Source organism: Melanotaenia boesemani, chromosome 21, assembly GCF_017639745.1.
Source record: "Melanotaenia boesemani isolate fMelBoe1 chromosome 21, fMelBoe1.pri, whole genome shotgun sequence".
Lineage (NCBI taxonomy): Eukaryota > Metazoa > Chordata > Actinopteri > Atheriniformes > Melanotaeniidae > Melanotaenia > Melanotaenia boesemani.
The window spans coordinates 6,323,495-6,340,052 of NC_055702.1; the positions used below are offsets into that span (position 1 = coordinate 6,323,495).

General features: G+C 38.9%; 1 protein-coding gene across 2 annotated transcripts in view; it reads right to left on the reverse strand.

The window, feature by feature from the left end:
* Positions 1 to 13,246, reverse strand: part of etv4 (ETS variant transcription factor 4) — a 46,080-nt gene extending 32,834 nt beyond the window's left edge. For both annotated transcript variants that reach the window (XM_041973218.1, XM_041973217.1), the window contains exons 1-4: positions 13,084 to 13,246; positions 12,320 to 12,410; positions 12,128 to 12,175; positions 6,075 to 6,128 (exon numbers count right to left, since the gene is read on the reverse strand). In XM_041973218.1, coding sequence (XP_041829152.1) covers positions 6,075 to 6,128; positions 12,128 to 12,175; positions 12,320 to 12,410; positions 13,084 to 13,140 — 250 coding nt within the window. In that variant the 5' untranslated portion in view covers positions 13,141 to 13,246. The remainder of the gene's footprint in view (positions 1 to 6,074; positions 6,129 to 12,127; positions 12,176 to 12,319; positions 12,411 to 13,083) is intronic.
* Between the last annotated feature and the right edge of the window lie 3,312 nt (positions 13,247 to 16,558).

Below are 16,558 nucleotides of genomic sequence, written 5' to 3' on the forward strand. Positions count from 1 at the left end.
CCTTGTTGCTGCGAGAACACTCGTCAAAAAGTCTCATATTTCATATAATTTTTAAATAGATGCATCTAAAACAAAGGAAATAACTTGTGCCTAAAAATGTCATATGAAATTGAATCTTTGCAAGCTTGTGTGTTATGTGTAAACATGTTCAGTGCTTGGGTTAGGTGCCTCTTTAATGCTGGAGTGAATCAAAGGTCAGTAACTGCAGTTTCATGCACAGCTGAGTCGAGCTACGGTTATTGCTCAACCTCGCCTTTTAATTAGACCACTGTCCTTGTCCCAGTTATTCAATGAAGTAAATCCAAAGCTGTAACACTGTGAACTATGTAAAAAAACACTGTAGACATTCTGCAGCTTCAAACCTTCTCTGTGGGACATCGAGTTTAAGTTATTAAAGAAAAATCTGGATTTTTATTGAGCAGAGAAACAGTATTGAAAGACTTTATACCAACTTTATTGTCTTAATGCGATGCTTTTCAGTTTTGCTTTTCTTTTTGATGCATTTGTCATTCTGACAAAATGAACAGAGAAACAAGTTGTTGGAAATGAAGCTGTAGAAATGTAACTTACAATTCAATATTTTTACAAAAAGATGGGGAATTTTGATCATTTTGGGGCTTGTGTCACACACCTTGAGTCCATTTGAGCTACTTGCAGAAATTATTTGATCTCCAACTGCACATCTTGGAGTGTTAAGGCCCATTTATGCTCCCTTATGTGCGTAAACAGGGATGTCCGTTTCAAACATTGTCATACGTCACCGTCCTCATACTTCCATGCGTCTTTTACGTTGCCATGGTTGTTAAGTCAATGCCTCCACTAGTGGGCAGTGCTAAGTTCAGAGTTCACTGTGCAAGCCACTGTCAGTTTCAGACAGCGTCGGGCAGCGTAATGCTTCGTTATCATGTATTTTCCAACTGCCCAACATGCCCTAAACATTCGCATAGTCTTTCTTCAAAAGCTCACACAGTTTCTACTGTTGTTTGTGCTAGTTTTTGTTCTTCTTCTGCTTATTTTTCCTTTCTGATCGTCGTCTTCTTTGTTTCTTTCACTGGTCGCATGTCAGACATTTTGCTCAGCACTGCCCCCATGATTTCCAGTGGTACTGGGCCATTGCTTGCATCAAGCGACGGATAGCTAAGCTCCGTGAAAATAGACCAAATTACACATGTAACTGATAAAGGAGCCAGACGAAACTGTGTCGCCGTCTGCGTCCGTCTGATTTTGAGACCTTAACTTTTAAGGCCCTTTTATGCTCCCTTTACAAATGTAAATAAGTCCATTTTAAATCAAACGTCACTGCCCACATTCTTCCATGCGTGCTTTCATTGGCATAGTTTTAGGCCATACATCCAATAGAGGGCAGTGCAGAGTGCAGGGTTCACTTCTAAGGTCCATCATCAGTGTCAAAAGTAATTTTTTTAAAAGCAAACATGGTGACTGTAGAGGAGATAATCATTATGTACATATAGAAGTAGCAAAGTAGATGGCAGGGGTCTGTGCAGCCATTACATACAATGCAGTTTCTTCTTTTGCTGGTCACATGTGTGGTATAGTGTGCAACACTGCCCCCACAATTTACAGTATTACTGCATTATTTGCTTAGTTGAGATATACATTGGCAAGTCCTCTGAAAATGTCTCAAAATGCACACAAAATTAACGCAGAAAATGGGCAGAAGGCTACGTCTGTATGCATATTAACGCTGAGCATAAATGAGATTTTAGCTGACTAAAATATATGCATTTAAAAAAAAATCTGATTTAGACTGAAAAATACTGTTTCTTCTAATGTCATGCTGACTGTTAAAAAAAACAAATAACATTCCCCTGCATATGGCAGGTAGGTGGACTGGAGTGACATTGAGTGAAAAAGCAGTCAATGTCCTTAGGAAAAAAAGAAAAACAACCTTCAGAAAGCCTGGAGAGCTCTTGCTTGAGACCATGTTAATAGTTTATAAGAAAGTCAGACTGCTCAAGAGCAAAATATGAAATTTATTTATTTTATTTATTTTTAAAGGCTGCACAATAAAGTAGGTCATTTTGGGTGAGATGCTGGAGTAAACTGACTCATTATTAAGAATTTTCTTTTAGCACCATTTCAGCAGAGCTAAATTATATGCATGCCTAAATATCTGTTTTTTTATGTTTGTTTTATTGTAGTTGTACATTTGATTTTTCCTGTTGTGGCAGACAGAAGAAAGAAGATACAATGAAAATCTAAAAGACTTGGCAGATTCTGAGGGAGTTCAGTTCCACTTCCTTTGCTCTCATAGCGTCTCTCCTGTTCTGAGAAACACTGTAAAGGCATTCTATGGCCACGACTTCCTATATAATTACTGCAAGGCACAAACTAAACAATCATCCCAAACACACACCTCTAAAATCTTTGGATTAATTCACATCTTGGAACCCTCAATAAGTGTGTTTGTGTGCACAAAGAGGTAGAGAGAAAAAGGAAAGGGGAGGGGTGGTCCAGATTTTTAAATTTGACTTAGTTTGTACAGACACAGGAAGAGAAGGAGGGGTTTGGAGTATCCACTTGAAGAGCAGGAGTACTGCTGTGGTACTGTAGGGCTTTTTTATGAATGAAGACTGAAAGAGAGAGCTGCAGAGGGACTGAGAGGGAGAAAGCAGGAGAAGAGGAGGGGGGGGGAGGCACACTTCCTTTTACGCATACGGAGAAGAAAATTTATGAATGGGTCACATCTCTCGAGTTGCTCCAAGTGTAAACAACATACTTGGACAAAGAAGAACAAGCTCTCGGCGCAGGCAAAGCTTCGCTAAACGCTCCAACTGAGACTTTTTTTTAGGGCTTTTGACACAAAAACTGAAATAATGAGATCCAAATTGCTGTAATTTGTATGCTATAAATTTGAAGGACGCCTCCATTTGTTTCTTTTTCCTACAGGCTGTAAACAAAGAAATAAGGCGAGGGTTACCCCTGAAGGTTGCTGTCAGCGCCTAAAAAACAAACATCAACCACTTCTGTCTTCTTGATGAGGAGATCTAAATCTCTCTTTTAAGACTTGCAAGCTAATCACATGAAGTTGATCTTAAAAAAAACATGTTATCATCAATGGTTCAATTATCTCTAAAAACACACATCCATGCAGGTCAGCAAGTACATAAAAGTTGCATGTTTGCGTAACCCTCACTGCAGACAGAGCACACTTGTTAGGCTTGAACTGAAGGAGAATGGACCAGATGAGATAGATTTACCAGATGTCCAGGTATTGCACAATCCCTGTTTTGCCCCCTCCCCTTGTCTAATCTAGCACTCTAACATGTTTTTTTTTCTCTCTCTCTGTTAAAAGCACCACACCCATGCAGGTAACAACTTGAGTCAGTAAACAACAAAGTTTAATTTCACCAGGGTGCAGCATTCAATGAAAACCTCAATTATGCTCCGGTCACCTGGGATCAGAGCTTTGCTTTATTATTTTTTTTTATGTTCTATAGTTTCCAAAACAGGTGAGTCACCTGTTTTGAAATGTTCACCAGACAGTAGGAATGCCTTTCATTTCAGTATGGGAACAGATAAGCTTTAGATAGACACATACAGGATCTAGAACAAACACAATGTTGAATATATTTATAGCCGCTTGTCAGATTCATTCATCAAAGCTGAATAGAGATGCTCTAACTGCATTCTTTAGCTATTGACTGTGATCAGCAGGGACACCGTCTGTCAACGCAGGAGTGTCTCTACGATGTATAAGAGAGCTGCCCATCAAACTGAAGCCTCCCTGACCCTGCAAATCATACTCAGGTCAGCCGTTAGCAGAGGCCTGACAGTTGATTGGGTGTCAGGCCAGTGGGTTAAGTAGACATGACCCTTGCATGCCCTGAGGTTCATCCGGACTTCCTCCTCTGCATTGTTGACCAACAGACAGCCACAATGTTGATCAGGGTATGTGTCACAGAGGGGGCTGACCAGTTGTGACTTGGGAGTTGTTTAAATCACATGATGTTTGCACATCGTGACGCGTGGTTTCAGTTGGAGGTAGAGGCTTTGATTGGCATGCAAAGTAACCAGTTTTACTTTTGGGTTGGGGTTATGTTTTTTAAAGTTTTCTTTATGTTGTTAAGCATTTCAGTGGTAAATATTAAAGATGGAGAGGCTTTCAATGGGTTGAGTGGGGGCCAAAAATAACACATGCTTGTAGAGCGACACGTATTCCCACCCAGACCCTGAACCACTATTGTTAAGACCTACAACAAGAAAAGGGAAACTCATTTAAATAGCAGCTCAGATGTAGAGCCCTGGAATTTGGTTTTCCATTTTACACCTTCCGATGTGCACAAAGGGCCATCTTTGTACCTGGGCCCTGAATAATTTTGTACTGGTTTCCTGGGCTGTACCTATTCAGCTTTTCAAAGGCATGCAAATGGATGACGGCAGCACACAATGCCGACATCCGAATTCACTCGGTGATGACTGGGTCATTAGGCCTTCTGTTTCTGCATAGCTTTGCCTGCCAAAGAGATTACTGTAACATCAGCAAATTACAGTATCCCCACCAAAGCCCCTGCAGACTTCACAGCCCAAATTTGACTGCTGCTTCTATTCTTTTTCTCATGACACGCAGGCTTTCAATGGCCTTACATGAGCTGGTCCAGCTGGAAAGATGTCAAAGATGAGTTAGACTGTGCGCTCCCAGCTTTGTGCATCACATAGACTAATAAGAGTCAATAAACAATCAAAACCTTTAATCTTTGTAAAGGTTTAGCACAATTTTTTGGGCTAATTGATAAATATATAAAGTAGGGTTGGCAGTAGCACATTTACATCGATCTAAACTACCACCACCCAGTACAAAGTGAGGGATTTTTGCCCAAGTTAAATATGATTTGTCAAAAAAAATTAGCTCAAATTGAATTGGGGAGGACCACTGAATACCTTATTACAAAGAGGAAGATGCATGAAAAACAAGAAAGAATGAAGAAGCACGGATGGTGTAAAGCACAAACAGCAGCACCGGACAACCTTAATTATATTTAGCATCTAATTTCATTCCACCACAAAGCAGCTCTTTCACTCCTATGATTCCTGGCTTTACCCTAGAAGGGTAAATCTAAAAGGACCATCAGTGGGAACAACACAAGCTCGATTAGCCAACACCTCAGGTTTTTCCTCGTATATCAGGCACCACCTCATGTGGCAGCAAAGTGCTATAACAAGTTTACATGCACAGAGGACATGCAACCCTTCGGGGACACAATGTGGGCCTTATATGCTTCGTTTTCTGTAATTTGACAATATCCCCTCGATGAGGGTAAGACCAGCTTGATTATCACTAAATAACTGCTTCATTAACAAAGAGACAACACCCACAACTTCTGCCTGTGTGTGTTGTGTGGTTGATATACTCCATGAAGTCTGCAACAGGTATTTAGCACAAAAAGGTTTGAATATCTCTCAGAAGTCAATATCTATAAATCCATACACGCCATGAATAAATATGATCATAGATCCATAATTCATGCACATAATAATATCCGTGTGCATTATGTTTTGCAATTCATGCTCATGGATTTTTAAACCGTACACACATATTTACAGACAATTTCAGAGCAAAGGGAAGTCGTTATCACTCAGAAGTCTCACTATTATCACATCGCTACATAGCAATAGCTCAACATCCATGGAGCCACTGCTGATGTTAGACTGAAAGTAGCTGTGATGCAGTACAACCAGAAAATAAAGAAAAACTGCCTTATAAGTAGGGCTGGGCAATATGAACTAAATCTTATATCGATATTTTTTACCTGAATCACGATACTCGATATATTTGAAAATCTCGATATATTGCCCAGCCCTACTCATAAGGTTGTCCTGAGGCACAAAGTAGACAAAATTTCATTGTTAAATGGTAAAACTGATTCAACAATGTTGTCTGAAATGTTGATGCTTTCTAATTTAATCCCATTGCACTCAGAAACATTGTGGTTTCTGTTGTGATTTACCTGCTGCTGTTGTCTTTTGCACCTCTGGGCCACCGTATATAAATGACACGGGCATTGCTGAACACCCTTATACATTTAAGGAGATGGAAAATGAAAAGTACTCACAGTTCTCAGAATGGAAATCAGGAACAAACTGTTCATCGCTGTCAGGAACCTGAGCTGAAATGACAGCAAAAAAAAAAAAAAGTTTAACTATTATTAATTTTTAGACAGAAATCTGACCTTTCTCTTCTTTCATTCCATCTTATTTTCTCTCTTCCATGAAACCTGAGTCAGAGCTTCATTCAGGTGACCTTCATGTCATGATTTTTACAGCATGCGACCAACTCTTTGATACACAAACTGATTCAAACCAACATGAAGCTCCTGATAGCATCAGAGGTGTTAACCTGACAACCTGTTTGTAAGGAACATTGCTACTCTGCGGCTGTATTGGCATTGGGCTTCATTTTCATGAGTCAGTCAAATACATTTATTTGAGTGGAGTTATACCGTTCACTGCAGGTCATTTCCCTTCAAAAATACATTTTTAGAAATGTACTTTCCCCCACGTTTGTTTCCATTTCACACAGTTTTTTGTCTGGAGCCACTTGTGTGAGCAAATGTTGCTTTAGTCTGAATAAGTGTTGACTTCTATCAACACGTCGCATTTGAAACTCTTGAAACTCATAACTGCTCCATTGTTTACTGGAACTAGTCGGAATTCCATTCACAAATGGTCAAGTTTGACCTCTGGCTCTTCTAACCACTTTCTACATGTTTTCGATGCAAAAATCCAGATAAGACTAAACAGGCTGTTCAGGCTCAGCTAGTACAGGGGTTTGTCAAGCTGTGTGACAAACCAGTTACTTGGATTTAACTTTTCTCCCTCCCGGAATTGTTAAAAGCTGTCTGGATTAAATCAACTACATAAATGAGGAGCCAGACACAAGCAAGTTGGGCAAGAGTAAGATATAAAACTAAGTTTAAAGTTGAAGATCTATTAATGACCATTAATGTGTGCTTAAGAAATAAATACACTTGTTAAAATACATGTATTTTTTAGTACTATGAAACTCATCTAGGATGTAACTGACTAAGCTGATCCAGTGATGACAAACCCAGGTGCAGCAGAGCTGGACAGAAGCTATTGTACCACTCTCCTTTTTATTTTAACCCGTTCATGTTTATCCCTTTGGCGCTTTGATTCTTTGAGCCCCACAGCCACGTTTGGAAAGCCCAACTCATTCGACTGCCAACACCCCTTCAGGGGTGAGGAGGTCAGAGTCACCAACTAAGCCATGAGAGCATTGGCATTTTATTTGCCCACCACTGATTAATGGCCTAAATCGTATCCCAACAGCCTTTTAATGTAGAAATGCTCCAGCTTGTGAGTAAGGAAAAATTTGATGGCCATCATTTAATATCAACCAAATCAAGGGCTACAAAAGCACAAATGTTGCACTTCTTTTTCAAATACACCAGCGCTTTCATTTAAAAACAAAAACATTGTTGGAGAATGCACGTTTGCTCTGCAAGACCTGTAATTGTAACCTCACCCAAAAGCCAAAAATTTGACCTCAACAGCCTCATCTTTCTCACATCCTCCAGTATTTCGGTTCTCAGACAGTGATACACAATACAGAAACCAAAACTCACAGACAGAGGACAAAAAGAGGAAATAAGAAATTCAAATCCACATTCTTGTCGTCACACTCCTCCTTCCTGTGCAGAGGAAACCGGATGACTCCGTTCTGGAGCATGTTCTGTTAAATGACATTGATTTCTTATATAACGCTGCATCCTGCGATTTAACATAGCAAAATAATATTACTCCCCGTTTTAACTTTTCAGTCTGTTGCCCTGAAGGAGGAGAAAAAAGGCTTCTGGATGAGACATAGCAAAAGGCCAATATTTAGTTCTGCAGACCCACCAATCAATCATTTCCACTAGTTTCAACATGTCCAAAACGGAACATGCTGGACCTCATAAAGATGCTGGAGAGAAGGAATGATGAGCATCAGACGTTATCGCTACCCCCGGCTGTCTGTTTGTGTCTGTGAACTTTCCTGTATGTGTGCATGTGTGTGTGTGTGTGCGTGTGCTTGCATGTGTATCTGATTTGTTTCCAGGAACACCTCGTCAGGGCCTTTGAGATGCAAGTCAGCACAAGAAGGAAAGTGTGTTTATATGAGTGCAGACGCATGTTCTCCCTGCTGCTTCCAGGCACCTTGAATGACTTTTTTTTCTCTCAGTGGGAGATCCTGGGAGGAGCGAAGCAGCCCAAGTCATATAAACCTAAAGGCCAAAATGAGACAAGATGTGACAAGTTCCTGAACTCTCGCCATTCAGAACTTCTCCCTTTCCGTCTCTTGCTTCCGCTCTCCTTTAGTAGAGCAAAACAAAAAAGAGAAGAAGAAAAACCCTGCAGCTACCAGCTTTTTTTTTTTTTTACAACTGTGGTGAATCCTTCACAACTGCAATCAGTCATGATAACGTCTTTAATTAATGCAACAGGAAAGAAGAGGTCTTAGCTGGGGAAGCTGAAAACAAGCCAGTACTTGGGGTTTAATAACACTTTGATAAGGTTATACCTCCATTTTTTCTGTACTGCCTTCTGTTGCCTCAGTCACTCCCTAAGATAAAAAAAATGAGCCACCACACACTTTGTAAGCTCAGGACATCATAACGTCTCAATTTATTTGCTTCTTTGTCCAATTATAAAGACAATAACAGCTTTTTAACTTGTCTTTTAGTATCTGGACACAACTCAACATTAGGAACAGAAAGTGTTTGTTTCATTTGATCAAATGAACGCATTATTAGTGGATATCAAAGTGCTAATTTCTTTTTGATATCAAACATTTGAATTTTTTACAAATTTGAGAAGCAAAATGAAACTAAATGCTTTCCTGTGAGAAAACATGAATTAAAACATAAAGGAGAAGAAAAAAAACCCTCTTTATTCTTAGATAAATAGCACTGATGGTGGAAGAGTCCATACGAACCAAACCCGAATACAAATAGGCTCCAACTTTGAAGCGACACCCATTGTTGTGGTTTTATTGGCTCTCGTCTTTGTCTGCACGAGATGCCTCTGTGAAGTGAATTTGCAGGTTTTCAACACCGCATGAGAAAAGGTGTAAAACTCTAACGCTGGCTGCCATAAACAGCCGCTGGCCACCGACTGGGTTCAGTTCAAATGTCTCTGTTCCTCAAGCAAACGCAAGCAACTCCACTGTGTCACATGATTGTTTCATTTCTCTAATTTGCCCATCGGCAGCACCCTGACGATGACTCGGTGCTGGGTCTCTTTGTGCTGATTTGTGGTGATATAAGCATTTGTCACTTTTTGAGAAATTCCCTTGAGAAGTTTTACTTGGAACCATTACTGAGGAACTCATCCATGTAAAAACAGTACGGAAACATCAGCAGCAGAAAATCCATAAAAATTCCAAACCATTTATATATATATATATATATATATATATATATATAAAACAATGCATGTATGGCCTCAACCCTTTTAATCATAACCAACAAACAGGCATTATTTTTTTTCAGGACAGCCTCAATTCTCAGATTGAGGCTAAAACTGTGCAAAAATAATGCATCACTATATATATAGCACCATAAAGACCAATCAAAACAAGAAAACAGAATTTTTTTCTACCAGTACTTTGTAGAAATAACACCCAGATCAACAATGACTAAGTCTTTTCTCATCTGCACATCATTCTCAAGTCTTGGCTTTGAGGTAAAGAAATATTGGCATTGAAACAAACACACAACAGAAACTATTTACACTTTTCCTCCAGCTGTTTTTGCTGTTATTTATGCTACATTTTACCTCCTACCCTCACAAAATAAACTCCAACTCAGCTCATTTTAGAGAGTAAGCAGGATGTTACGTTGTAGAGACTTTACATGGAGCTGTTTTCTATACATGGAGCATTTTTAAAAATGTTCGAAAACCCCAAAGTCCTCTGAAATGTGACTAAAGTATATGAGCTTTATGTAAAATGTCACATCCCAAAGTAAATGGAAACCACTGGATGGATGTTTAAAGTTATAGCTGTTGGTCTTAAAATCTTAAAAATCAGCTGTTTCTCTTGTTTTTACATCGTGAAAATTAAAAAAAAAAATTCTTGTCAGTTCATTTATATTCAATCTCATACTTTCAGATCTGAATTACTGTGTTGGAGATGCAGGGAAACAGCTACAGAACAAACACCCATCCAATATACATTTAGCAATAAAAGCATCATAAAAAACCCACTGACACAGAGCTGTCTAATCAACTCTGGATCAAATCAAAATAGCTAAACTTGAAGGAAAGTGCCAATATTATGTACAGAGCAAGAAACCAACCATTACCCCTCAATATTCTGGATTTATTCCAGCTGAAACAAAAACAGGTGAAGTGAGAGAAGGCTAATACCACAACATCACAATAAAGGAAATTAACCAAGTAACCAAGTTGTGTCATTATCTGTCTTAGGAAATTCACATATAGGTAACTTTAATAATGTTTTCTGTTGGTACTGTATGTGCATTTGTGTAATCATGTGTATTTATGTAGATAAATATAAACTGTTAAATGCATGGGTATGAAAACTTGTGCATCCTTATAAAGTCTTGTTTGACATTAAAAATCTACTTAAATCTAACTTGAGATTGCTGCATGTCTGATAATAACGTTTTAGACAAAGTGTAATTCAGAGCAGTTTTATTATACTAAACAAGTCCATTATGTCCAGTTTATAATAACCATATTCATTTAATCAAATTCTTAAAAGATAATCAACTAGCTAAGGAAACAAGCAGAGTGCATCTTTTCTTTGATTCAATCCTCAGTTCTGGGTTCTGGGTAAGCACAGGGCAGCAGAGGAGGGTTGAGAGGAAAAACTCTTTCAACAGGAAGAAAAAACCTCCATCAAGACTGGCTATGCAGTTATTAAGTTTTGACTACCCATAATATGAAAGCTAAATAATCAAGGTGAAACAGTTAGTGTGCTATCCTATGATAAAGATGGTTTAATTTTGTCTTGTTATAAATCAAATGCAGCGAGTTCTACTCCAACAAAAAGCCTAAAGAGCTTCACTCATCTTTTAGGAACAGATTTTCTTTCCTTTCACCAAAAATAAACTTGATTTAGTCATTTAATTTTATTTTATCTTATTTTTTTGCCATTATCATGCAGCTGAAGAGGCTTGTGTGTGTTTCATATTTAACCACAAGAGAACTGTGATGTCACAGCTTGTACATGCAAGTTTCCACTTTAAGGTGTAAGGTGAGCACGGAGGACATAAATGTGAAACAGCCTAGTAGCGCCCAACTCTGCAGATTTATCACACTGTGCAGTGATGCTCAAACATTCAGCTTAAGATGCATTTAAAAAACCAAACAGGAGAAGTTTTTAAACAAGTCTTAACTGGGTTACGTGCTTCATAATAGAAAATAAACACCAAAAATGAGCAGCATTTTCAGTTAAATCTCCACATCAAAGCAACAGACACAACAAAATTCACATAAGATGATGTGTTCTTCTTACAGCTCATCTAGACTCAGATCACCAGCAGAAACACTCAAAGAGACACAGACTGTGTTGTTTTTCCCCCACTTGACACACAGTATAATTACTCTATTAGGGCTCACGTCAGCAGTGCGCTTATTAAGTCTACTAGCTGACAGTTGCCTCTGACTGGGCCTCATTTCATCGCTATGTGCCTTTGAGTGACACAAGCCAAACAGCCAGTTTGTTTGCGTTGGCTGCTGCCTGGCACGCATGCTACATGCCAACATGGCCAAAATAGGATATGCTCAAAGCTAATAATGTCTCGTCTGTACTTACTCAGGCCACTTTTTTTGTTGTTGTTGTTATTTTGTGCTTTATGAGCATATGTGTTGCATCAGAAGGTTTAGGATCAGCCAAACAAGGGAAATATCTTTTTTTTTTTTTTTCCCACAAGGATTGTTTTGGGAAAAACCTCTTAAAGGGAGGACTTGATTGAAATAGGCGTATACTGCAACACTGATGTGAGACCGTAGAGCTGGGATGGGTTAGATCTAAATGTCTTTACATATTATATTCTTGCATTGAAAGGCAAAACATCAAACCTCATGATTAACTTAAGCATCAAAGTACACTTTAAGAAGAAAAGCAGGCAAGTCTCACCTTCTGTGAGCCATGTCTCTTGTAGTTGGCTTAAATCCTGGAAGAGGTCTAAGCAGAAACAGAGAAAAGAGAGAAAGTATTGAGTCGCTGCACAAATCACTTCTGGCATTGCTTTGAGTTCATAGACCGTGATGTGAACAAGCATCATGTAAAGAAGCTACAGTCTGAAACATGTAAAGTCCACCTCTTTACCTTCAGATTCCTGAGGGGGTAATTCTGTGTCCATGAATTTCCTTTTTGCTGCCATCAACAGTCTATTTAGGGGCCCATTTCCTTGCGACTTCTGCAAAACCCATACATGTTAACAGAGGAGTGAGTAACAGACTCCAACAAGGCATTTACAGCACACCAGTGTCAAAACAGTTCATAGCAATTTAATACCTCTAGTAAAAAAAAATAAAAAAAACAAACAAAAAAAAAAACAAAAAAAAACTTGAAAGTGGAGAAGGAGCCACCAACTAAATACATTTGACCACATACATCATGTAGGGTAATAAAAATATTGTTATGGCTATTATTATAAATAATAATGCATTATAAATTAAAGCCTAGTACAGTAAATGAACATGAAGCAAAGCAGAAAACACATTTGTCAGTTATGGAGGCAATCTTGGAGAAAAAACAAACTCGCTGTTTGCGTCTGAGCAAAGTGACCATTTGGCACATATTGACACGGTCCTCCAAGAACAGAAGAGCCCACCGACTAACAATTTTAAATGCAACATACAATATGTTTCACTTTCAGAGGATTTTGGGGTAGTTTTAAGCGGGCTGACAAACTGTTTTCGATCGCGCACACGCAGCTGCCCCTTCAGCTAGAGCTCGTGCAGACGCGTCGCGGAGACAAATAAAACCCGGTAGGTAGCTATGAGTCGGAGTAGATTCTTTTTTTTTTAAAAAAACAGGCAAAAACAGTAAAGAAAAGTGGAGTTAAGTACAAGCTGATCCATACGTACATTTGCTAAAGTGTAAGGCACTTGCTGGTCCAAATATCCATCCATCTTATAATTCATCCGTTAACCGTTTGTGGTCATTTAGGCTGAGTTGAGTGCGATCCACGCAGCCTGCAGGGAGAGGAGGGAGCGCGGCTAGTGAATGGAGCTGCGTGGAGGCTGCATGCATAATGAGCTCCATTCACAAAAAATGCCGAGGGGAAGTGATGGCGAGTGATTACCCAGCGGGCTGCGTCTCTCTTTACAAATCTCCCCTCTTTTTTTGCCCTGTGTGAGACACTTAATACCTGCAGGGTTTAGGTATTTTTACACCATAAACAACTAATTGTCCATATTTTGTTTGCAGAAAAAAAAGCTTTTGTTTTTTTTTTAATTTGCGCCACAATAAGTGTTTTTCTGATTTTAAAAACATATCAGAAGTGCCATGAAGCGGGCGTGGATCGTATTTTATTGACTGGACTCTTTTCTTGGACTTTTTTTAATGCCACGTATGCCTCGATTGTCAGGCTCTACTTTGTTTTAGGAAACAGTCCAGCGCTGCAGCTGTGAGGGGAAACAGATGTTAAGTCTCTTTTTCGTTCTTTCTTTTTTTTTATTGTTTGTTTATTTTTTGTTGAACAACAGCAGCAAAACTAAAGTTTCGCCAAAAAATTACCTGTTTGCAGCTATATGAACACTGAACATAGACTTCTTATTTTATTTTTTAACGCCAGCTGTGCTGTCATTCTGCCGCAGTCATGATTTTTAGCGATAATATGGAGACTTGCTTTTCCAGCTCGAGCCAGTGGAGCTTCCTGATTGGTAGATTTCCTCTCAAGGGCTCGAATTTCTCGCCTTTGTCCGGGTGAATACACCGACTTATGAATGAAGTCTCGGTTCCCCATATGAGCCAATCAGAAACCTGGTAATAGTTCTCTTAGCAACCATGGGTGGAGCTTTAACCGTGACAGCCAATCGACTCCCGGCAGACTTGAAAGCTTTTCTACTGGATTTTCCAGTTGTTTTTCATTCACAAAAAGAGGAAGAGGAGGAAAAAAAAAGTCCATTCATAAAAACTTGCCCTGGCACGAAAGTCTTTAAATGTTTTTCTTCTTGTGTCTGGGGAAACTCAAAGAACCTCACCTTGTTTACCTCACTTAATGTACCCCTGTACTTATGTCAAGGCACTGATCACAACCTGGAAGGAAAAAGTGGCACAAGCCCTGCAGGAGTTGTGTACTTTAAAAAGGGCATTAAAGCTGACGTAAATCAGAGCAGGACTATGCATTCTTGAGGTTTTAAGTCTACACCACAAGAAAACCACAGGATTTAAAGCTCTTCATGGAGCTTTCTACACAACACTGGTTGCTTTTTTAAACCATTTTGCGTCACTAAAGCTACAGAAACTTTTTAAATAGGAGTGGACAGGCAAGAGACAGGAAACAAAGTTCAGATGGCATTTGTGTTTAAGTATTAAATGAGATTGAAAGATACTCTAAACCAAAAAGCATTTTAGGAGCCTCTGTTCCCTCGTCTTCTTCCTCTTTCCTTTCTATTTTGTTGATCTTCAGTCTATAACAGCTGGAACTGTACAGGTTATTTCCTCCTAAATGATATTAAGATGCACATTTAGATGTACACAACAGCTATAAATAATTTATCAGGTCTATTCTGACCAGCCAGCTCTGATAAGTTTCTCTTTAGTGCAAGGCAGGCTCAAGGAAATATACCATTATGGCTGGTTAGCAGCTGTTTTATTCAGTTAAAGCAACTCTAGAACCATATAGGCTGATATGGTGGTTCTTAAACGAGAATGATAAAAGGAAAACACCCAAAAGGTCTAGTGGTGAATTTAAAGGTTCCACATGAGGAATAAATAGAAAAGAATATGGGAAAAAATATATATTAAACAAAATATGCTACCTTACCTTACCTCTATTTAAAAATTAACAATCCTTCCAGTGTCCCTAAAGCATCTAAATACTAAACCAATAATTGGCAGTTTTTAAAATAGAGTGATGTATTTAAGACTGTAGTTCAGTCTGCTGCTGGGTGACTATACTTTTAAAAATATCTCAACAACAGTTATTTATACTGGCTGTAAAATCTGGACCATGAAACCAAGAGGAGGAACCTCACTGGTCCTAATCTGTTCCTTTAAAAGCTGGTAAAAGTGGTTGAGTAAAAACTTTTGTACTGTAGAGAGGGACACTAATAAAATAAAATTTATCACTTATTAGACGATACACATTTTAGGCTGGCCGACCGTAGAGTAAACCAAAAGTAGTAGTTCTAGTTTTAAGTTCTTTAATATGCAGCTTAGTGGAATCCTTCAGTAACATGCGTCACACACAACCAGGAATGTGAACAATTACACTCGCGATGGAGCTCTTTGTCCACACGAATGCTAGTTTAAAAAGCATCTCGGCATTAGAGATTGTTAATTATATTTTTATTTGTTTAGCTCGTACAATACTTTGGTCGTCTTTGTTTAAAATGCCCTATAGAAAACCAGAAAAATATCACAATATCAACTTGTATTGTTAAACTGGTCTGTGTGTGTGTTTCATTTTCATTCCAAATGCACAAAATAGAGGCTTATAGATGGAAATCAACTCTAAGTTGTGTGTCCAAATTTACATCACACATCACATTAAGCTAAATAAAGCATGAAAAAGGTGGCACATGATCAAGAACCACAGCTGTGTTCAATATTCACACACTGATGCATTGCTGCGTCGATGCAACCGCGCTGTTACAACTAAGACAAGATTTACAGCTTCTTTAGATCCTCCAGGACGAACTGAAGAACTGAAGAACATTGGCAGTAGCAATTGATCGTTTCCAATGTATTTCATTTATAGAGCACACACACACATACACGCACTGCTAAAAAGCATTGTGAAATCTATTGTAATAGTCATCTACTCCTGAATCTAATATAGCTTTGTCAGCAGCGAGATAAGTACTGACAGAGACAGAGGGGAGACATTTTAAGTTCAGTGTGGTGTGTAGAGTGGACTCAAAGTGCTTATTGATCAAAGCTGACTGTGCTTGATGGATGGATGTTATTATAGCCTCAGCTGTTGTAGTTATGGGGAGACAGAGTGAGATGTGTTGACCTGAAGGCAAAACGAAGAAACACGTTCAAAAAGAATGAAATACTTTTAAGACAGAAAAATCAGATTAAATGGCCGAATGAAGGAATGAATGAAACACATGTATTCAGAGTAAAAGAAAAAGAGGATGTGGAGAGAAGAGGGAGGCAGATGCCAATTTGGCTGTGGGGGGAGGGTGTTATGAGAAAAGGCTGTCGACAACACCTCTCTGTCTGTCCTCTCTTCCTCTCTATGAAGCTTTTAGTCCTCCTCTCCTGTCTCTCTTACTCCTCCCATGCTCCTGATAAGGCTGATGGTGACTGATAAACAAATGAAGATTACTGATAATGCAAGGGCATTGGACTGATTTACTGGAAACACAATCTGAGATCAAAGCAGTT